This window comes from Mus musculus, chromosome 9 (assembly GCF_000001635.26).
Source record: "Mus musculus strain C57BL/6J chromosome 9, GRCm38.p6 C57BL/6J".
Taxonomy (NCBI): Eukaryota; Metazoa; Chordata; class Mammalia; order Rodentia; family Muridae; genus Mus; species Mus musculus.
The window spans coordinates 111,352,786-111,375,087 of NC_000075.6; the positions used below are offsets into that span (position 1 = coordinate 111,352,786).

At 43.4% G+C, this 22,302-nt stretch overlaps 1 protein-coding gene across 11 annotated transcripts in view; it reads left to right on the top strand.

Annotated features, from left to right (window-relative positions):
• Nucleotides 1–22,302, top strand: part of Trank1 (tetratricopeptide repeat and ankyrin repeat containing 1) — an 84,493-nt gene that overhangs the window by 41,503 nt on the left and 20,688 nt on the right. For 9 of the 11 annotated variants that reach the window (XR_379871.4, XM_006512160.4, XM_017313432.2 and 6 more), the window contains 5 exons: nucleotides 9,473–9,727; nucleotides 11,160–11,336; nucleotides 11,890–14,763; nucleotides 20,161–20,360; nucleotides 20,623–20,760. Coding sequence is in view for 8 of the 11 variants with exons in the window: in XM_006512160.4 (XP_006512223.1) it covers nucleotides 9,473–9,727; nucleotides 11,160–11,336; nucleotides 11,890–14,763; nucleotides 20,161–20,360; nucleotides 20,623–20,760 (3,644 nt within the window). In the remaining 3 variants the exon portion in view is untranslated. Of the gene's footprint in view, nucleotides 1–9,472; nucleotides 9,728–11,159; nucleotides 11,337–11,889; nucleotides 14,764–20,160; nucleotides 20,361–20,622; nucleotides 22,141–22,302 lie in introns of all 11 variants that reach the window. The other 2 variants (XR_379872.3, XR_003947933.1) reach the window with 1 other exon arrangement.

Consider the following 22,302-nt stretch of genomic DNA (forward strand, 5'->3'; position numbering starts at 1 on the left):
TAAATATTACTCTTCCTACCATGAGCCTCAAGGCCGGGCCCATAGCAATGAATCAGCAGCAGCCCTGTGACCTTTCTTTCTAAGCAGGGCTGCTTAACAGAAGTGGGTGGACTGTGCTCCTTACAGCGCCGGGACTCATGCATGGCCCTTATACTTCCTGTTACCTAGAGATTTCTTTCTTGGTTTGCAAGAATTCCTACACAAGTTAAGTTTTTTAGGGAGGAAGCATGAATGGTAAAGTTATGGAGTGTTTGAAACTGTCTTTCTCTTCATATTGATTACTAATTTGGATATAGTTATCCCGTTTTATTGACAGCAGCTTGCCCTTGCCCTGCCCTGTCTTGTCGCCAGCCCTGTGATTAGCCATCAGGAACCCGCCTTCATTTAGTGGCAGCCTTTTCTGGTATATTTGTGAATCCATTGTATCTTTAGATTTATACAATATTCTATAAAATTGTGTGACAACTAAGAAAAAAATATTTAATTTCCTTCTAGCCTCTGTTGCCACTGATCAAAACTCTGATGTTAGTCGTTTTGTTTCCTCTTCTAGAACATTCTGTGGCCTTGAGTTCTGAAATTTCCTTGGAATATATATCAGGATGGAGGTCTTTATTTATTCTTCTGTGACACTTGCTAGTTTGTTTCCATCTAATATGCCTTTCCTAGCTCAGGGAAAATATTTCCTATCATTTTATCTGCCCCCCCCAACCTTTTTCTACTACTGAGTCATTGGCTAAATTTGCCAGTTGTAGTTTATCTACTTCCCTCTCACATGCATATACTTAATTTTTTCAGCTTTTCCTGTTATAATCCCCATTGCTTACTGCTACAATTTAAGATTTGGAAAACCATGATTTTAATTTCTAAGAATTCTTTCTTGTTTTGATTATTTTTTTTTCTTGAGAAATTTTATTTGATGTGTATGACTGTTTTACATGCATGCATATCATTGCACCTCGGCGTGCCTGCTGCTCTCAGAGGCCAGAAGAGAGTATTAGATCCACAGAAACCAGAGCTACACATGGTTGTGAGCTGCCTTGTGGGTGCTGGGATTGAGCCCAGGTTCTCTAGCAGGGCAGCCAGTGCTTTTAGAAGCTGAACCTTCTCTCCAGCATGCTTCTTACTGTAGTGGATCTTTGTTCTCATCTACCTCATCTTGGGTTACATTCGAGGATATCTCCCCCACCCGGGATGATTTCTGTTCCTTTTGAGATTTTGCTCTTCTTTTTCCTGCTTCTCCCTGATGCTATTGTTTTCTCTTAACTATCTCCCCATTCTTCTGCCACTTATGTTTGTAAATGGAAGACTAGATGAAATGGTTACTGTTTGTATCCCCAAGGTATTTAAATTCCTCAGAAAGACCCATCCTCTCCCTTGTACGGGTAAATGAAGGCCACCTTGGGAGACAGTCTGATGTCATCTCAGGATTTTGGAATTGGCAGAGTTTAATGAGGTTTTTGAAAGATTTATTTATTATTTTGTTTTATGGGTGTGAGTGTTTTACCTACAGGGGTGTAAGTGCACCATGTATATGTAGTACCCCAAGAGTCTAGACAAGGGTGTCAGATCCCCTTGAACTGGAGTTACAGGTGACTGTGAGCTGATGTGTTGGAGATGGGAATCAAACCTGGGTACTCTTGGAGAACATTAAGTATTTTTAACCCCCTGGCCTAGCTCTTCAGCTTCCATAAGGCAATTTTTTTTGTTGTTGTTGGGGAGATTGTTTTAACTTTTACTTACTAATTTAAAGTCCCTTCTGTTGTGTTCTTGAGGTCATGATAATAAGAAGAGGGAAACATTTGTGGCATCTCAATCCTCCCTCCTTCCCATGGATGCCCACCCTTCAGACTGTGATAGACCAGGTTTTTTTTAAATGTATTCATGTTTTAAGAAATTGAGATTTTTCTCCCTCTGTAGGGCAGTGTAATTAACCAACAATTGTGACATGCTTTCTGATAGCTTGTTTATATAATCTCAGTTTCAGAATGGCCTTCACAATTTTAGAAATCTAAAGTAACAAAAGAGGTTGCTTTGCCTATGAATTTTGAAGTTTTAGGAAAACTTAAAAGAACTGTTAGTAGATTGAAGTGGCTGACATGTTTACAAAATATTATTAATTCTTGTCTTAATTCTTAGAATAGCTCAAATATAGTTTTTTAATGGAGCCTTTTAACATCATCTAACCCTAAAAGCATTTTATCTGATTCAGGCTTTATTTATTTTTCGTGATGCTGGGGTTGGAACCCAGAGCCTTATCCTTGCTAAGTAGTGCTCTACCTCTGAGCCATACCCTAACTCTGAGACAGCCTTCCTCCTGCTCTTCTCTGACATTAATTAAGTAGCTGGTTTTGGAACCAAGAGACTAGGCTCAGTGGACTCTATGCTTGTCTTCATTGTGCTCATCAGGGTGAAGTTGTACTCACTGGCAGGAAAGCATGCAGAAGAGGAATGCAGAGTATTCCAGGACTGCTAGCCGTCTCCCCAGGGAGCCTGGTAGCAGTGCTTGCAGTCCGATGCAGAGTCTAGTTCTCAGTTGGTCCCAGCTCTCACTGGACCCAGCTCTCAGTACTGATTGTGCAGAAGTGGTATTTCTTGCTATGATGAAATAGTGAAAGAACGACAATAGAGAAACGCAGAATTAAAAGTGAAAATATAAAAGGATCTAATCAAGCAAGAAAAGAAGTTAGTGGCAGGAAGGGATTGTAAATTGAGTTCTCCTGTATTTATCAAAGTGTCCTACAAGTTTGTCCTTGAATGCAATTCTGAGTAGGATGGCGTACCACACGGTCCCTTTGAAGGTATATAGCTGCCTGGAGTTGCCTACATCTATTTTGTTTTTAAGATTTTTCCCGTTGTACAATTTAAAAAACTATAACGAGAACGGAATAGTTTTTTATTTAAAATCAGCTCCATGTAATGTGATGTCTGAGGAGATGGACTGTTCTGTGTCTCTAGTCTCATGATAGCCATTAGTCACATATGGCTATTAATGTATATGGTTTATGTATTTATATAGGTAAACTAATGGTCACTGTATCTGACTACTTTTAAATTTTAGCCCTTCAAGAGGCCTTTATATCCAAACAGTAGTTGAGAAGATGAAGAAGCCAAGGAAAAGGGTGTTGGGGTACTGGCGTGAAGATGAATCTAACTTTGCTTGTGTGGGCTCTACCTCCACATTGTCATCAACTGAGAGGACAAGTAAAAGTACTAGTTTGTGGAGAATCCGCCCTGTGGGCTCATGAATCCATCTTGATCAGTCTGCTGTGTGATCCGATGAGTTTTTACACATGTGGTCCTGAGCTCAGCACTGATCCGATGAGTTTTTACACGTGTGGTCCTGAGCTTAGCACTGATCCGATGGACAGGGCTTGTTGGTTTTGCACCGGGAAGAATGAACACGCGTACAGAACAGGACTGACAGCGCTTTCTCCATTTACTGTTTCTGTACGTTGTGGACACCATTCACTGCTGGTGGGACTGATCTCTCTGGATAGTGTGGTCTTTGGCATCAAGTGAGAAACACATGATTTTGCTGAATATTTCTACTGTTCTCAAGACCGATACTTCTCAATGTTTATATGCACATATGTGCATGCAAATTTCGGTTTGGGAAGTTAAGAGGGACACTAGATTCGGCATTTCTCACCTCTCACCAGGGAATGCCATTTTGAGCAATAAAGCTTTAATCTTGGTCAATCAAGATTGTAAAATTGTCTTTGACAGCTCTTGATGGTCACCACCAGATGGCATCATGTCCATGTGCTCTGGTTGCTGCTGCTAGGCCTTTTCTTAGGACCAGGAGCCTTTATCTGCTGCTGCCTGTGGTCTCATACCCACCCTAGGCTTTGCCTAATGAGCTCCGGGTCCAGCTCTGAAGGGGAGCTGGCTGTTTTTTGCCAGGAGACTGCCCCTTGTCAGTGAGTGCAGCCTCAGGCTGTGGTTCTAGGATGTCAGATATGTTTCCTCTTTTTTTGTAAACTAGTATTTTAAAGAAAATTCATGAAATGTAGAAAGCAAATACTAATTTCCCATGGATTCGCCTACCAGGAAAACTTGATGTGTCTGGGAACTGGTCATTTAGTCTTTTATTCTATGTGTAGGTATTGGTTTTCTTTTTCTTTTATAAATTGGTACTGATATGTTAGCTTGAGTAAACTGTGTGTAATAAAACTTATTAGTTTTGTCTTTTATACCTTGAGTGTAGACTTTGGGTAAAACTGAAGTCTCTTTTTTAAATGATTTGTGTCTATTTTTGACAAATTCTGAGCTCGATTGCAATTTCAGAAGTTCTTTTTAATTTTGATTTCAAATATTTTTATTTTTATTTACTAAATATGATCACTGTAGAAAATTTGCAAAAATGGAATTTTGTGTACCAACACCAATGTGTTGTTAATTATTCTTTGGTATATTTTCATTTTGCCTTTCTTGCTTATGTTTAAGCCAATAGTCATCTTTTTAAAAAAAATCTTTGATTACAGCATACAAACAATTTTGTTTTCTGATGTTTCTTTTGTTTCATACTAAGCTTATGGAACTTTTGAAAAAAAGGAACAGAAATTTTACGTAATAAAAAAACACCTGCAGCCTTCATTCAGGGACACCATTTGTCACATTTAGAATGGCCCTTCTAAACCTCTGTGTTGTTTATAACATTTTATGACCCCTGCCTCACAAGCTGAAGGTTTTCCAGTCTGCAGCTGCCTTCTTAACTAGTCTATATCCTGCAATCATGGCTTGGCTTGTTTTTTTTTTTTTTTTTTTCCTGTTAATTTTTCTGTGACTTTTATGCTAACCTAATTTTCCTGTGGGAAGAATGATCTTTCTGAAAGGCTTTTTAAAGGCACTGCGCAGGGAGAAGTGGCAAACTCCCGTCAGCCTGGTAGGAAACTGTTGGTTTCGGTGTAGTTGTAGGCTCAAAGGATAAACAAAAGGAAAGAAATTAGGTTCAGAGGCCTCTATCTCTCTCCCCTCTATCCTTCCTTCTCTCCTATCCAGGTGTGTGGAGAAGGCATAGCAGATAATATAACTCTGCCTGGACTTCCTCTGGTCTCTTAAGCATTCTGTGCGCCCCTGACATTGATGGGCCTTCACTTTGACTTTGGGCTCATGAAAGCTGTTTTGCTCATGTGCCTTAAAGTTTTTGTAGTGCTATCAATAAAAGCTGGTGCTGAAATAATTTTTATATGCTGCAGTCATTTGTCTCTTCTGTAGATACTGGCTGAGGTTTAGGCTATTGTAAAATTGAATGCTTCTTTTTTTTTCTTTCTGAGCAAATCAGGAAACTATCCTAAAAGAACTTTAGATGGTAAACCTTAGATAATTATGGAAGGTTTTAGGGTCTAAACAGTTAAAGTTTAGCATTTAAAAACTTGGGGTATGTGTTGGGTTTTATAAAAAGATAAGGAGAGAGAATATGTTTGGTGGATGTGTAGTCAGGTGTGGGGGATGGGGGTGCCTCTGTGGGCCCATTCTGAGGCATAGAGTAGAGTCTATTAAGGGCATGGGGAGGGGAGTTGAGAGGGTAGGGGAGAGAGAGAGAGAGAGAGAGAGAGAGAGAGAGAGAGAGAGAGCGCCATGAGCATGTGGAGAGAGAGGGGGGAGGGGGAATAGGGAGGGGGTGGACAGAGCAAAGAGCAAGAAAGCAAGAGAGAGAGAGGAGGGGGCAAGCAGCAAGTCAGGCACACCTGGCTGTTGCCAGGTAACTGTGGGGCGGAGCCTGGACAAAATGTCCCCGTTTTGATTTAATTAAAAAAGAAAAATTAGAAAGAGGTGATGGTGGAGCAGGAATATGGTCCTTGTGATCTTTAGCTGCTTCCCGCTGACTTTGGGGTGACATGTCTCTAGGACACCTAGGAAAATGGAGATGGGGTGTTGGTTCAGTCTTCGGAGAGTTGGCTGTTTCCTTGCTGTCCAGGGTCTGTGGAACCATCTGTGGAGAGATCAGAAGGAGCAGGTTCAGTAGAAGTGTCTGTGAGAGAAGATTGGAGCATGTGGGGGTTGCTTCTCTGGAGCTGTCCTGGATTGTAGTAAATGCCTGGACACACACACACACACACACACACACACACACACTATAGGTAGAGAATAAAGTACATTTGGGAGAAAGAAATTTTTTCTTAGGTGTACATTTCACCCTGTCCCCCTCTCCCTTTGCCCCATCTAGGAGCCAACTGCATGATGTCACCAGCCCATCTTCCCTCACTAAAATGTTCGTCCCCAGTAGCTGTTAGGGTGAGTCTAGGTAAGATGGGTTATATATAAGGTGAGCCAAGTTTTATATATTAATGGACCATGGATGAGTGGCACCCCAGCCTCTAGGATGGGACCACCTCCTTTGAGGTCTTAGATTTTGGGTAATCACATCGAGGGAGTCTTTGGGCTTAAGCATGGACTGGCTGTCCGCGTGTAACTTACTAGTAGCTGGCCTTTGCTACTTTGTCGGTTCTTCTTTTTCCCATCCTTTATTCTGGTTTCACCCCCTATCACTAGATAGGAGAGAAGGAAGGATAGAGGGGAGAGAGAGATAGAGGCCTCTGAACCTAATTTCTTTCCTTTTGTTTATCCTTTGAGCACAACTACTAACAAACCTCAACCACCCCCAAACTCAGAACAACCAACAACCATCAACCCCGCCTATTGCTGCTCTAGCATTTATAATACCCTCCAAAAAGGTCCCAGAATTCCACATGGCACACAGTCACAGAAACTATCTGTAGCTGGAAAATCAGTGCCTCTGCTGGAGCACTGGGCAGATCATGGCTGCTTCAGCTAGTTCAAACCAGTCCCAAATCCCACACCTGGATTACAACAAAACCACTGTTGTATAATATTTCTGTGTTTTTAAAAGAAATCAAAATTCCAGAATTCTCAAAAATGTCACTACACTTAACGTTGTACAAGTAAAACTTAAATTATTGGAGTCTGGCAACAACTCTTCCAAAGGCTATAGGTGAGAATGCTACTTCTTGAAAGCCCTTTGCATTTCATCATCTGTGGCCCAGGCCTCCTTACTTCTCTGAGGGCTGTGTGTGCTGCTGTGCTCCCTCTGGCTAGCTCCACCCCTCCCCCCAACTCAAATTGGCTTAAGTTGTTTTTAAAAATATTTTGACTTATATGCTAGAAATGTCCCAATTGGCTTCATTGTCACCTGGATCCATTTTCTTCTATCTTCAACCCAGCCCGTCCTCTGGCCAGCTTTCATCTTAGACTTAGTGGAACCAGATCCAGGCCTCTGACCCCTGACTTATCAGCATATGTGGATCTGTGTACCCACATCCCTCTCGAAACCATTTGAACATCCTGCGCCCCAGACTTCATTTTTGATCTTACCAGCTGAACCAGTAACTGGCCAGGATGGCAGTCTTGACTGACTCAGGCCTAACTCCTCCACCTCTGCAGGGAGTGTGCTGCTACCAGAAGACACGAGCAGATTCTGATGGTCAGAACTGCTGGGGTCTATTTTAAAAGTTTGCCTTTATACTTTGTTCATGAGAGCAGGAGAGCTAGCCCTGCCCCCAGCCTTCTTCAGGCTCTGCTCCTTGCCTAGGCAGCACAGTAGAGCTGGCCATGGATGTGGGGGTTGCAGGTGAGCCAGCCCCAAGGTCATGATGACATGAGTGTGATCGAGGTGCACGTTGTGAGTTCACACACACACACACACACACACACACACACAAACACACACACCAGTAAAAAGTTTTAAAAAATCTTTAAAAGCAAGCAAACAAACAAACAAGGACCAGGAGTATAGCTCAGTGGTAGTGGCTACCTATATGTACCTATATGTACCCTTTGTTCTATCTCTAGTACTAAAAAAGAAGAGAGGGATTGAGGGAGGGGTGCAGGGAAAGAGGGAATGAATTAAAATCAACTGGCATTCTTTATTCTTTGCAATATTAAAATTACAATTTTTTTTCTTGGACAAATGGTGTACCTGGAGGATATCATCCTTAGTGAGGTAACCCAATCACAGAAGAAGTCATTAGATATGTACTCACTGATAAGTGGATATTAGCCCAGAAACATAGAACACCCAAGATACAATTTGCAAAACACAAGAAAATCAAGAAGAGGGAAGACCAATGGGTGGATACTTCATTCCTCCTTAGAATAGGGAGCAAAATACCCATTAAAGGAGTTACAGAGACAAAGTTTGGAGGTAAGACGAAAGGATGGACTATTCAGAGACTACCCCACCAGGGGATCCATCCCATAATCAGCCACCAAACCCAGACACTATTGCATATGCCAGAAAGATTTTGCTGAAGGGACCCTGTTATAGCTGTCTCATATGAGGCTATGCCAGTGCTGGCAAATACAGAAGTGGATGCTCACAGTCATCTATAAGATGGAACACAGGCCCCCCAGTGGAGAAGCTAGAGAAAGTACTCAAAGAGCTGAAGGGGTCTGCAACCCTATAGGTGGAACAACAATATGAACTAACCAGTACCTGCAGAGCTCGTGTCTCTAGCTGCATATGTAACAGAAGATGGCCTAGTCGGCCGTCACTGGGAAGAGAGGCCCCTTGGTATTGCAAACTTTATATGCCCCAGTACAGGGGAACATCAGGGCCAAGAAGTGGGAGTGGGTGGGTAGGGAGCAGGGCAGGGGGAGGGTATAGAGAACTTTCGGGATAGCATTTGAAATGTATATAAAGAAAATATCTAATAAAAATAAATTTAAAAAATTACAATTTTTCATCAGCTAGGGGACACACATGTAGAGGTCACAGGACAACTTGTAGGAGTCATTCCTTCTGCCATGTAGGTCCTGGGATCACACTCAAATCATAGGGTTTGGTGACAAGTGCCTTTCCTCACTGAGTCGTTTTGCCAGTTCCATCTATATAATAAATTTATATAGTAAATTTGACAGTCTTCTTAGTGAGGAAGCATATTTAATTTTTTTCTAACCTTAAGACTCACCAGTATCATGAAAGGGGATAGTCATCAGCTCTGTGTACTCATCAAGGATCAGATGGAAACACTCACGTCCCATGACAGTTAGGGACTGAAGACTAAGGACGGCACTGCTGTCTCATCTCTAACACCTCTTGGATTTCCAGCTCTTCTATCATACTTCCCTGTAATTCAGTGTTTATGAATAGAGTATACTCTCAATGTTATGAAAAATTGAAGGCAGACCCTTCCTAACTCAAGTATTTGTCCTGAACCAAGCATTCTGTCTTCACAAACATGGTAACTCTGGACTCTGTCTTCTTCACTGGGTGCTTTTAGTCTTGATCCTAGAGCTCCTTAGTCAGTGCCTATTTTGATGTTCCTTCATGGCTAAGTAACTTGTCCAAAGTAATCCATTATACCTTCATAGAACTTACACAGTACTTCAAAACTTATAAACTTGACTTATAAACTACTTTAATTATGTGTACATATAGAATTGTAGCTGGGTGAGGAAGAGAAATCATATGAACCATTTTTGGAGTATAGTTTATTTTTATTTTTGAAAGAAATTCCTGCTGGCCTGGTTTGTGACGTTAACCGAGACTGTGCCACCACCTTCATCAAATTCTTACTGGAAAGACAGAAGTGGCCTGAAGTGCTTCTGCTGCTCACCCGCAAAGTCAGCGGGCAGCCTCAGCTCAGAAATGGCGTCATCAAGGATTGTGACCTCTCGGACCTGGACATCTGTACTGTCATTCCCCATCTCAGCTCCTGGGACCAGAGGAAGACCCAGCTTCTGAGCCGCCTGATTGACAGTGGAGGTGAGTGTGCTCTGTGACTTGTCTGGACAGTCTCAACTACAGGCCAGCTGTCCCTCCTTTAAAGAAACCAGCACATTTTACATCTTTTTCTCCCCGTGAAACAGTGAAGGGTTCAAGTGAGTTGGTGTGAGGGATGCTGTATCCTTGTGAATCCCAGCTAGTCCTTTCCTAGTTTTCTCGTGTGTGGGGAGCATCATGTGTGTGGAGGGTCCTTGGCCTTTGCTCCTCCCAGTGGTCAGTTCTATTTGGCTTTTGGCTAAGCCGTTTTTTCTACCCTGGATGCATCACGTGGACCTTTGTCCACTCTTGGGGCATTCTTTCCTAGTCAGTAAACTGGGATTTTATGATGCTTGTTTATAGAGAAATAGCCAAGTAGTTCATGGGTGGAAACATTGGCTGCTCTAGTGAGAGGATCCATTGGTTAGCTGTGTGTCTGGAATGTGCAGGACATTGCGCTAGATGGGATTTAATTAAAAAAGAAATCAGAAATACCAGCCTCTTCCTACCTGTATTCCCCACATGACCACTCTTGTCCTATCAGATGTGTGGCCTTGAGCAGGTTGTCACACCCTTACCCACTTATAAAATGGGAATCACTTCAGTCTATATTTCTTAGAGCTGCTTTATACATTAAATGAGCTTGTGTGTGCAGGCTTTTGGAAGAGGACCTTAGCTGTGTGGTTTTCTTCTTTGTGTTGTAGTCCTTCACAGAGAGTAGTAGCACCCTGGTCCCTGGCTTCCCAACTGCTGCACTCAGCACAGAGCCTCTCGGCATTGACTCCACTCACAGGGAGATGGAGTGCCTTTTACAAGTGATTTCTTTAGGCCCCTTCCTTGTGTGTGCTGCTCTCTCAGAAGTGACTGCTGTGACGGAATTCCTGTTTTATTCTTTGGTTTAGCTAACACTCACAGATCATCTCCAGCATCAGGTGCTAGTACAGCAGGGCTGCAGATTTACAGGATTGGGCTGCCTCCGGGTAGAGGTTATGGAGGCTGCAGTGCAAAGGGAGTATGGACTGAGCTCAAAAGAAGGTGAGGCGGTGAGTGGAGTGGAGGTGTGTCAGGGAGGGGAGAAGCAAAGATTCGGAAGTGTTCTGAGGTCCTGATTCCTGACTATGTCAGGCAGACGGTGTTAGGAGCGTTAAGATTTCCATTGTTCTTGTTCCCTGTCCTCACTCCACGGTAGGAAGTGTGGTCCTGTGGTAGGACTAGAGGAAGGACAGGAGCAGCGGGAGGAGCCTGCCTAGAGAACATCATCCTTGAGAAGCAGGGGTTCCCTGAGGGCCTGGGGAGCCGTACTGCTCAGAAAGGTGGGGAACATCTTGGAAGTCAGATGGGCACCTTGCTCTTTTTCATTGGTAGCAAGTCTGCCTCCTTCCGGGGTCCTGATGCTCTCTTTTCTGCCTCTTTCTCCCATTCTACTCCCTTCCAGCACTGCCTGAGGGTCTCCAAGACAGCCAGGACAGGCCGCTGCTCATGTGCCTGAGACACGAGGACTTTGACTTAGCTTTTCTTCTCTTGACCAAGGGTGCAGACCCCCGCAGTGTTTCTCTCGTGGAAGGTGACACTCCTTTGCATGCAGCACTACACATCTTTCTGGACATTAACGGTAAGCCTCTTTTTTAAGCAGTCTGTTTCTGCAGGAGGAAGCTGGATATCAGAACTGATTACTTGTTCTCTTATCTGGGAAAAAATCTGAAAACGACCGTTTCCTGAGCAGATCTAGTGACATTGTATATCTGTGAGTGATCAGATTACAGTGGGGGATGGGGAGGGAGTTAAGTAGCTTACCAATACTTTCCATGGATTTTTAGCAGTTTGAACCCTGACTTAGAGGATCTTGCTATAATATCATCAGGTACTTTTAGGAGGTTCCATCGATTGCTGGGCTAGCAATTATTTGTGGACAGGGCTATCTTGTGCATGGCCTCTGCTTATTGGTTGCCAATATACCCTCCTGATTGTCACAACTAAACTGCCTCCACATGGGCATATTTCCCATGGGGCAGATTACCTTGGTTGAGAACATCGTCATTTAATGTGCATCATCACGTCTTTGGAGAAAGAAGGTCAGTGTTGTATGATGCCTCAGATTGTTGTATGAGTCCTGTCCCCTGAGAAGGATGGCTTTGTACTCACAGGATTCTGTTTATGTCTTTCAGCTGACATTGGCTTTAACTTCCTGAGCCACCTGTTGGACTTATTCTTGTCCAACCCTACCGAATTTTACTACCTTAATCCTAACGTCCAAGACAGCAATGGGAACACATTGATGCATCTCCTTTTCCAGAAGGGCATGCTGAAGCGCACGAAGAAGCTCATAGATCTGCTGGTGAAGTTTGACATCAACTTCAACCTGAAGAACAAAGCAGGCAAAGGTGTTAGACACCGGATTAAGAAGAACGATGCTCTGCTTTTGGCTTGGAACAAAGCGCTGACAGAGAGCAGGCGGAAGAACCGCCAAGACCCAGCTGCCCACCTGGGGAGGCTCTCCAGATCTTCTGCCCCTGGCCATACATCTCAGCTCAAGTCCCAGACGTCCTTCAAGTCTTTGCCATGTGGTACTGCTGACACAACCCTTTCTAAGGGGCTCACAGAGAGTCTCCCTGATGTCCAGGTGAGCAGGCAGGAACCTGAAGCCGTCAGGACACGTTCTTTGAGGGACCGCCTTGTACAGGACATCACAGTTCTGATCCAGCAGGTGGAGCTGGGTATGCCTCTCCCCGAGGACTCTCCTCAGCGAGACTCTCCCAAGGTAGCAGCTGGCACAGAAGGAAAGAAAGACAAACTCCAGAGAACTCAGAGGATGGGGAGCTCTGGCTGCAGCGGAAACAACCCTGTTGCCTCCGAGGCTGGGGATGGCGCTCAGGCAGGTCCAGGGGCTTCACAACTTGTTCCAGTTGGTAACAGATTGGGAGTAGCCAGTGATAATCAGGAGAACTGGACCATGCAGGAGATTCAAGCCTGTCTGCAAGACTTTGATAACATGACCTGGGAGATTGAGTGTACTTCAGAAATGCTGAAGAAGCTGTCCAGTAAGGTTATGACCAAAGTTATAAAGAAGAAAATAATCCTTGCCATCCAGCAGTTGGGAAATGGTGAGTGGACCCAGGGCCTGCAGAAGAGGCTGAAACACTCAAAAGGGAATATCCAGCTCTTTGAAGCAAAGCTGGACAAAGGTGCCAGGATGCTGTGGGAGCTTGCCATCGACTTCTCTGCTCGGTGCAGTGAGAACTCTGAGAAAATTATAGGTACGGAGCGGAACACCTACTCCCTGGAAAAATCAGGGCGGGTCTATACAGAAATCATCCGCATCTGGGACATTGTCTTAGATCACTGCAAGCTGTCAGATTCCATCATGGCTATCTGTAGTGCCTACACCCGGGGCCTGTCCTGTGTCCTTCGAAAGAAGCTGAAGGGTATCAACAAAGGACAGGTATCAGCTAACATGAAAATCCAAAAGCGGATACCCCGCTGCTATGTGGAAGACACAGAGGCCGAGAAGAGCTTAGAGCAGGTAGATCCTGAGTACTTTCCTCCAGCCAGTGCTGTGGAGACAGAGTACAGCATCATGAAGTTCCACAGCTTCAGTACCAACATGGCCTTAAACATTCTCAATGATATGACAGCAACGGTGGAGTATCCATTCCGAGTGGGCGAGCTTGAGTACGCCGTGATTGACCTCAACCCTAAGCCCCTAGAGCCCATCATCCTCATTGGACGGAGCGGCACTGGAAAAACAACCTGTTGCTTGTACAGGCTTTGGAAGAAATTCCATGTTTACTGGGAGAAGGCTGAGCAGGCAGGAAGCCCATTGCTGTCCAAACAGATCTTGCCAAAGAGAAGGTTGGAAGTAGAACCAGGAAAAGAGGGTCCAGGTCGAGAGGAAGAAGAACATGAGGAAGAGGAGGGTTCCATCAAAGTGGAAACGGTGGATGGTATAGATGAGGAGCAAGAGAGTGAAGCCTGTGCAGGAGGAGCCACAGTGGAGCCAGCAGGGGACAGCCAAGGAGCAGAGGGATGTGTGCCGGACCACCCACACCAGCTGGAGCATCTACATCAGATCTTTGTGACGAAGAACCATGTCCTGTGCCAGGAGGTGCAAAGAAATTTTATTGAGCTCTCCAAGTCCACCAAGGCCACCAGTCACTATAAACCACTGGATCCCAATGTCCACAAACTCCAGGACCTGAGGGATGAAAACTTCCCTCTGTTTGTGACTTCTAAACAGCTTCTCCTCCTGCTCGATGCCTCTCTGCCAAAACCTTTTTTTCTGAGAAACGAAGATGGAAGCTTAAAAAGAACCATTGTAGGATGGTCCACACAGGAAGAGTTTAGCATCCCCAGCTGGGAAGAGGATGATGAAGAGGTTGAGGCAGATGGGAACTACAATGAGGAGGAGAAAGCTACAGAAACACAAACAGGGGACAGTGATCCCCGGGTGTATGTGACATTTGAGGTGTTCACCAATGAGATATGGCCCAAAATGATCAAAGGGAGAAGTTCCTACAACCCAGCACTGATTTGGAAAGAGATAAAATCATTCCTGAAGGGTTCTTTTGAGGCTCTTAGTTGTCCCCATGGGAGACTGACTGAAGAAGCCTATAAGAAATTAGGGAGGAAACGATCCCCCAATTTTAAGGAAGATCGGAGTGAGATCTACAGCCTCTTCTGCCTGTATCAACAGATCAGGTCCCAGAAAGGGTATTTTGATGAAGAGGACGTCCTGTACAACCTGTCCTGGAGGCTGTCGAAGCTCAGGGTGCTCCCCTGGTCCATCCATGAGCTTTATGGTGATGAGATTCAGGACTTCACCCAAGCAGAGCTGGCACTGCTGATGAAATGCATCAATGACCCCAACGCCATGTTCCTTACTGGAGACACTGCCCAAAGCATAATGAAAGGCGTGGCTTTCCGTTTCAGTGACCTGCTCTCTCTGTTCCACTATGCCAGCAGAAGCACAGTAGACAAGCAATGTGCTGTTCGAAAGCCCAAGAGGATCCATCAGCTGTACCAGAATTACAGATCTCACTCAGGTACCTCGGGCCTTAGGGGAGGGGCTGGAGCATTGGTCTTGAGCTAAGTCTGTATCAGAAGAAAGAGCTAGTGGTTTGAAATTTGTTAGTTGATAATGCTCCCGAGCAAGAGAACTTAGGATTTTTGCCAGCACTCATCTGTAAATAGATCACTGAAGATGTAGTGATAGAAATGAATCTTAAATGACTGTGTATTCATGATGTAATGGACATTTCAGGAGAGCATTTAAAGTGCGATGTAAGCCCTTGCTCACTAACACTCCTTTGTAGTAGCACCAGTCATCTGGCCAGAGATCATTTGCTCTAATGTGATAGAAATTGTTGATGACAAGAAGCATGTTTACAGTAGTAGGGAGTGACAGCAGGCAGGCAGGCAGGAGCCACAGCAGGTGGCACTGTGGACGTGCACAGAAGTCCTGCTGGCATTAAGTGGTAGGACCTTTAACTCTAAAAATGTTACAGCTCTAGTGTAGGCCTGGGAAGTCAATTTTTTTCTTTTTCTTTTTCTTTTTAATTTGAAATTTAAGTAAATTTAAATATAAGTATATCACTTAGCCTTGATTATGCTCCCCAAGTCTCCCATCTGCCCCTTCTCTCAAATTCATGGCCTCTTTTTCTTTAATGATTATTGTTATACACACACACACACACACACACACACACACACACACACACTCTACTCAATCTGTTTAGTGTTTGTCATGGGGTAGCCCCAGCAGTTGACAGGTTCCTGGTGAGGGAGGAGTCAGGCATGGTGATCAAGGGAGTCTTGCAGCTCTGACTGACTAGCAATCAGGCTGCTTCTTTATTTATGGAGATTTTTACAGAACAAAGATAGACTCATGATTCTTCAAAAAGTACAGATTATATCACTTTGTCTCTGGACATGTGCTTGATTATTCATTACATGTTTGGGTTTATGAACAAAGCAAACATATTTATTATATGACAGCCTGCTTTTAGGCTGACAGTATTTGCAGCTTGAAAGTATTCCAGACAAATAGAAAATATTTGGTCTTTTTATGGATAGCAAAAACTGATACCTAATTCCTTTTTCTTATATCCTTTTATCATCCACTCTATTAAGTAGGAAAAGTTATTTTAGTCAATATGTCTTATTTACTGAGTTCTAGTCCTCCAGGGGCAAACTCTGTGTGAGTGCCTATCTTTAAACTACATTTTTAGAAAGCCCTAAGCATATTCTAAAAAGAGGCCTTTGATGTATTACCAATTCTCCTGACCAGTTGGAGTTTGTCAACTATTTCTAAGTTTACTCTGTTTCAATTATACTGTTTGAGTTTGATCAGGGATGGATATCCCAAGATTACTGATGTCGTGTCCTCATAAAGAAATTCCTAGTGTTTTTGCCAGATAAAGTTATTTCCCTAAAGGGAGAAGGAATAGGAAGCTTAGGGCTTTCCTAAGTAGACTCCGATGTAATTTTCTTGGGAAAAGACATAAAATGAACCATAATGCAGAAAGTCCCTAAGAATGGAACAAGAGTGGAACACACAGAGACTAAAACCTAAAAGCGAGAGACAGAATGACAGAGATCACAGCATTTGGCTCAGCGCTGCTGCAACTGTGTCAGACAGCTGTGCTGGCTTCAGGATTTTTGCCATTTCCGGTTGAGATAGCTGTTCCAAATATTGTTTGTGTGTGTATGTTTTCAGGACTGATCAGTAGGTTTTAGATAACCAAATAGTGGGTTTATCCCTGAGAAAGGCTAACTCCCCTCTCTCTGCACTCCAGCAATAGTGTTGGGCTCCACTTCCCCCTTCCGTAGTAGCATGCTTGCTGGTGTTAACACTGTTCAGGGAACAAGGCTGAAAGTCAGGAATGTTTTATCCTTGGCAGCTTTAGGTGGGTTCAGGTACCGAGACTCCTTACCTCTTGACAGTGGCTAATGTTATAACTCCCAGGCCTGAAGTCTCGGAAGCCATTGGCCCTAAAAGCTTGACAGCTCTTTGGAATCCTAAGCCACCTGGGCCTGCAGTGTCTCTTTGGCTCTTTAATGGCCTTTCTCCTTCTGCAACCTCAGTTCTCTCCATCTATCTGATTACTCCATCCCACTTGCCCCTGTCCTGACTGCTCTGCTGAACTCAGGGCCTCTTCTTCATTGGCCAGCTGCTTGTCATCTGCTCAACTGCCTCTACTGTTATAGCCTCTCTCCTGCTATTGCCCTCATGGCACAGGGCTGCCTCAATTGACTGACTGCTTCTTTCTTCATTACCAGTCCAGTCTGATGCAAAGCAAAGGAGAAAAGGCCTTTTATTGTGCCTAATATTGTGACACCATGGAAGGGAAGCTGCTTAGGAGGATGTCTCTCAACTACTTGAGCCAAGCAGCCTGCTTATTGGCCAGAAAAGGGGTGCTTGCACCAATCACAGCACACTTTGAATGCAAACAAAGGTTGGCTCTGTAGTGCCAGAATTATTCTTCCTCTGGAGTAGGTGGAAATGGTTGCAGGGACATCTAGAGGTTATTGAACCTTGTTGTAGCAAAGTCCCCTAGAAACTGTTTGAAAGAGTTCTGATTGACTGAAGCTATGTCTCCAGGAATTGGGGCAGTTGGCTGCCATCATTGTATAGTTTTCTCAAGGCATTCATGGAATTCAAAATGGCTGGTTCTGGTAATTCTGCTGGCTGTTTGACAGTCCTTTTAATTAAGATGGCCAGGGCAGCAAGAGAGAGACCAGCAGCTGCCAATTAGGGAATCAAACTGCCTGCCTCCCAACTTCCTTGCTTATTTAGAAGACATTAAAAAATTTATTAATGCTGACTGTGGTGGTACACATTTTTAATTCCAGCACTCTGTAGCCAGAGGCAGGCAGATCTCCTTGAGTTCAAGGCTAGCCTGATTAACATAAGTTCCAGGTTAGCCAGAGCTACATAGTGAGATCCTGTCTCAACAAGAAAAGCAAACAGAGAAAGAAACAAACAAAAAAACCTTACCATTAACTCTAATAATGACTAGAATAGCATTTTAATGATGCTTAACACTTGCCCAGTGCCACCAGGAAAAGATGAGTCCACTTTATCAGCTTAAAATAAGTAATGTTTGGTTAATAATTCATCAGTCCTTAAAATAGTTTTTTTTTTCTCAAAGAAGCCAATTGGGAGATAATATACACTTGAACACTTTCTCTTTTCCTTTTGCATTTTTCATGTGCTGTGTATGTGTGTAGGCATATCTACAAGTGTATTGGTACACATGTGTGGGTGTGTAGATAGGTATACATGCATGTGTGTGTAGAAGACCAAGGCTGAAGTTGGGAGTGAGTCTCCCTTGATCCTTCTCCAACTTAATCATTAAGGCAGCCATCCTTTATTGTTTTCTTCCTGTCACTTATCTTTCTGTTTCTATGGTGTTGTCTGTTATAGACATCTCTTGTGACTTGAAAGGTACAACGAGTGCATATTTTACTTAATTTTGTATGATTTATTTTACTTAATCTTTTCAAGATTTATCAAAGATATATCCAAATATAGTGTGTGTGTGTGTGTGTGTGTGTGTGTGTGTGTGTGTGTGTGTGTGTGTTTCCTTTTCATGGTTGGCCTGTCTTATTCCTTATGTATGGTAATATCAAAAATTACTTACCTAGTTTCCTGGAGAATATTTAAGTGAATTCCAGTTGTTCAGCAAAGTACTTTTATGCCCCTCTTGGGCTCCTCCATCAGTGTAAATTTTTGGCCATTGCTAGTTCTTAACTAACAGAAAATGACAGTGGCAACAGATTTTCTTAGGAACAGCAGTTGATAATTATGTTCATTATTACTATATATTGGAAATTTGTAAGAATTAAAGAATTAGGTAATACATTTTATCTTCACTATTTGATAATAGTTGTGACAACACATGCAGTTTTTCAGTGCTCTGCCTTAATCTACTTGGTGTTAGGCAATGACAGATGGCTTCTAAGGGAATTAGAGAGACCCAAGAAGATAGGTATCCAGTGTACTTGAGATCCCATCACTTAGAGGGGGTTAGTTATTTCTCAGGCGGTGGAATCCATTAGTAACATCTCCATGGTTTTGTCTGGCCCATTGGGTTCTTGTAATGGTTTTATGGAGTGATTGTTATGAGGGTGACTATTGTATCTCAGACTTTAGTCAGGATTACTTTACAGCACTGATAAGAAATGAGACCTGATTGGGGAAAGGAAAAAAAAAACTTTTTGAAAAGTCTGTTCTCTAGTTCTGACAATTTCCCTTTGTACAGTCCTATTTCAGCTGTGTAAACCTGGAGAATTAGGATGATAGAGGCCTTGGTTGTCTCCAGTTAACAATTCCTCATGCTCTTACCATGGAAATGTTGCTTCTAGTGCTGTGGGGACCAATGGGAGGAAACAGTGATTCTTGATTTCCTATCATATTCTTACCATATTTATATAGACATTCTAGTACCTTTAGTTGTAGTGACATGTCTGCCTTGAGTTATTTAGCAGTGATCTTTCTGTTATCATCAGAAGTTGAAATTGAGGGCCCATAAACCCTCTTGGTTCAGTAACACATTTCTGCCTTTATCTACTACACCCAGAGTGATAAGAAGTTATAACTCGGGGCTACAATAACATGAATAAATTAATCAATGAAAAAAAAAAGAAGTTATAACTCATTGTTAACTGAGTGGGAACTGTATATAAGCTTGAAATAAAGTGTACTGTCAGGGTAGCCGGTTAGTTCAGTCGGTAGAGCATGGGACTCTTAATCACAGAGTCCTGGAGTCATGCCCCATGTTGGGTGCCATCTGTTGCATGTAATTGTAATAAACCATGCTAGTTCTGGCTAGGCTCTGGGACTAGCAGCTGTCTGCCTGCTAGCTAATGCTTTTCCCACAATGTTAAGAGTGCCTTCCCAACTATGCTCTGAGAACAGCCAGTGACCATCCCAGTTTCACTCAGCTCCCACACTAGCTCTCCCAGTGTCTGCTTGCCATTTGCCCAGTGCCACAATGGCTGCCTTACCCAGCTCTCTTTGGCCCAGTGGAAGGAAAACACTAGAGACTTTTATATTTTAAAACTGACCAGATAACTCAAAGGTTAGGTGAAGAATATCCTGCCCCATCCTTCTTGGTAACTGCAGAGGCTACAAATGATTGGTGCCCCAAGAAACCTATAGCTTTCTCTCCACTTCACTGTCTGGTCTGGCTCCCAATCCTCTCTGTCCCCCTCTTCGTGTCCTGCCTGGAAATTCTTCCTTATCTTTCGCCTAGTGATTGGCTTCTGTCATCTTTATTTAGCCAATCAACAATTTGGGAAACTCCCCTTACACCAGTGGTGTATACTGGCTCCCCCATAAACAAACAAACAAACAAACAAACAAACAAACTAAACTAAATAATCAAAACCTCAGCCATGCTGTGCAGTATCTGACAGGTGCTTTCTGTTTCATCCAGGAATCCTCAATCTTGCATCTGGAGTAGTGGATTTACTTCAGTTCTATTTCCCAGAATCCTTTGATCGCCTTCCAAGAGATTCTGGACTCTTTGATGGTCCCAAGCCAACTCTCTTGGATTCTTGTAGTGTAAGTGACTTGGCAATCTTGCTGCGAGGGAACAAAAGAAAAACTCAGCCCATCGAATTTGGTGCCCACCAGGTAAGCTTCTTGGGACTGTGCATTCTGAAATAAGTCAATTTGAAGTCTTAGTCATAAAGAAGAAGAAGGTGAGTTAATATGCTCTTAATACAGAATGAGTCTGTGCTTGAGAGAGGCCATTGACTATCTCCCCAGTCCGAGATGACCAAGTCAATCCTGGCCAGTTCTCTTTAGAGCCATTACTTGTTTTACAGGGAAACACCAAACTTCCCTTTATTTGTCTTTGTAGAATCTGATATTATGTGGGTTTGTTCTATTTTAGGTGATTCTTGTTGCCAATGAAAAGGCTAAGGAGAAAATCCCAGAGGAGCTGGGGTTAGCTCTCGTGCTAACTGTTTATGAGGCCAAAGGGCTGGAGTTTGACGATGTCCTCCTTTACAACTTCTTTACTGACTCTGAGGTACGTGCGCCACACTGGGTTCTCCTCACACAGTGCAGGTCTGTGCCTGAGTGGGGCTTCTGCTCTGAGGCCAAGAGTTTGGTACAGGTGCCTGTGTCTGTTGTAGAGCATCTTGCCCTTAGGGTGAGGTTTAGGAGTCGATGGGGTGGGGGTCGAGAATAGCTCTGAGCTGCTACGGGTTACTTTTCCATGTACATATCCCTGGCTCTCTTATATTCATGTTTTCTGAATGACCAGTACTCAAGGCCAGATTTTATTAGCTGCTGTTATCATGGGCTCCCAGGGGTGTCTAAGTTGGAACAAGTTCTAAGGAGAGCCATACATGAGGGCCAGGTTAGCAATGTCCACCCTATAAGGGCAGAATTGGGCAAAGTCAGGTGAAAGACAACTCCAGGAAGAGAGCGAGGCTTGTTCCGGCCTGCTGGATCAGGTAATGTGGGTGACAAGAACACTCACCCTGTCCCCAGCTCCCTTTGGCATGCTTCACTACCACAGCTTCACACATGTAGACCACAGTAGTCAGAGTCCCTGGATTCATCCCCGGTGACTTCTGTGCCAGCCATTGCCTTAGTGTGGTTCCTGAGTCCTTGCCAATTTTTTTTCTTCTTCTCTTTTAAATTTCTAAATTACTGTTGGGTGACCCACTAAGTCAAGACCATTGTCCTGTGGCTTCTAGCTACTGTTTTCTTTTCACTAACATTGTCTTTGGTGGGGACTCAGGCTGACTGCTATGGGTCTTCTTTGTGCTACAGCTTGCTGTGTTTTGGTCCCTGTTGCAGATTTTTCTGTTAAAAGCTTGGAGAGGCTGTTTTATACCTAAATTAGAGAACCTTTTAGCTTTGATACCTTAAAATTTACCACTGATATGACTCTTGAAATAGAATCCTTACTTATGTTTTTAAATCATTCTTTGATGCCATATTTGACTTAATAGTATTTATGTCTGGTACTGCAAAGATGGCCTTACCATTTAGAAGGGAATTTTTTTGAATATAGTGTCTCATCTCTCCAATGTTCTGAGGCCCTAAGGAACCTTGTTATCTTTGTTCTGTAGATAAAGCCAGAGGTTACTGGGTTAAGTAAATTGTCCATAGTTAAAATACTCATAGCAGAATCTGAAGAAATGCTTTGGGCACTAAGTATTTTTCCTTTGTCCTCCCTTCCCTCTCACCTTTGAATTGGCTTCCAGAACTTCCCACAATGAATAAATACATCATTGCCATTTCTTATGTACAGCCCCATCCTGGTAGGTTTGTTAATAAAAGCAGATGCATGCTCATTAACCCTGCTACCATTTTCATCTCTGAGGTCTAACTTTTTTTTCCTAATAACACATCCACTGGTCATGGTTGGACTGAGGCTCTCCTGAAAGAGAAAGGGGTAAGACTTTGTTGTTCCTGTCCTTTATTAAGTGCCATCTGTATGCACATGCCAGTGATAAAGTCAAAGGTCAAAGATTTAAGGATCTATGTGGGGGAGCTTTGCTTTTGAAAGAAAAAAATCAGTGACTCTTTCCACCTAACTCTGGGAATGGCACAGGCT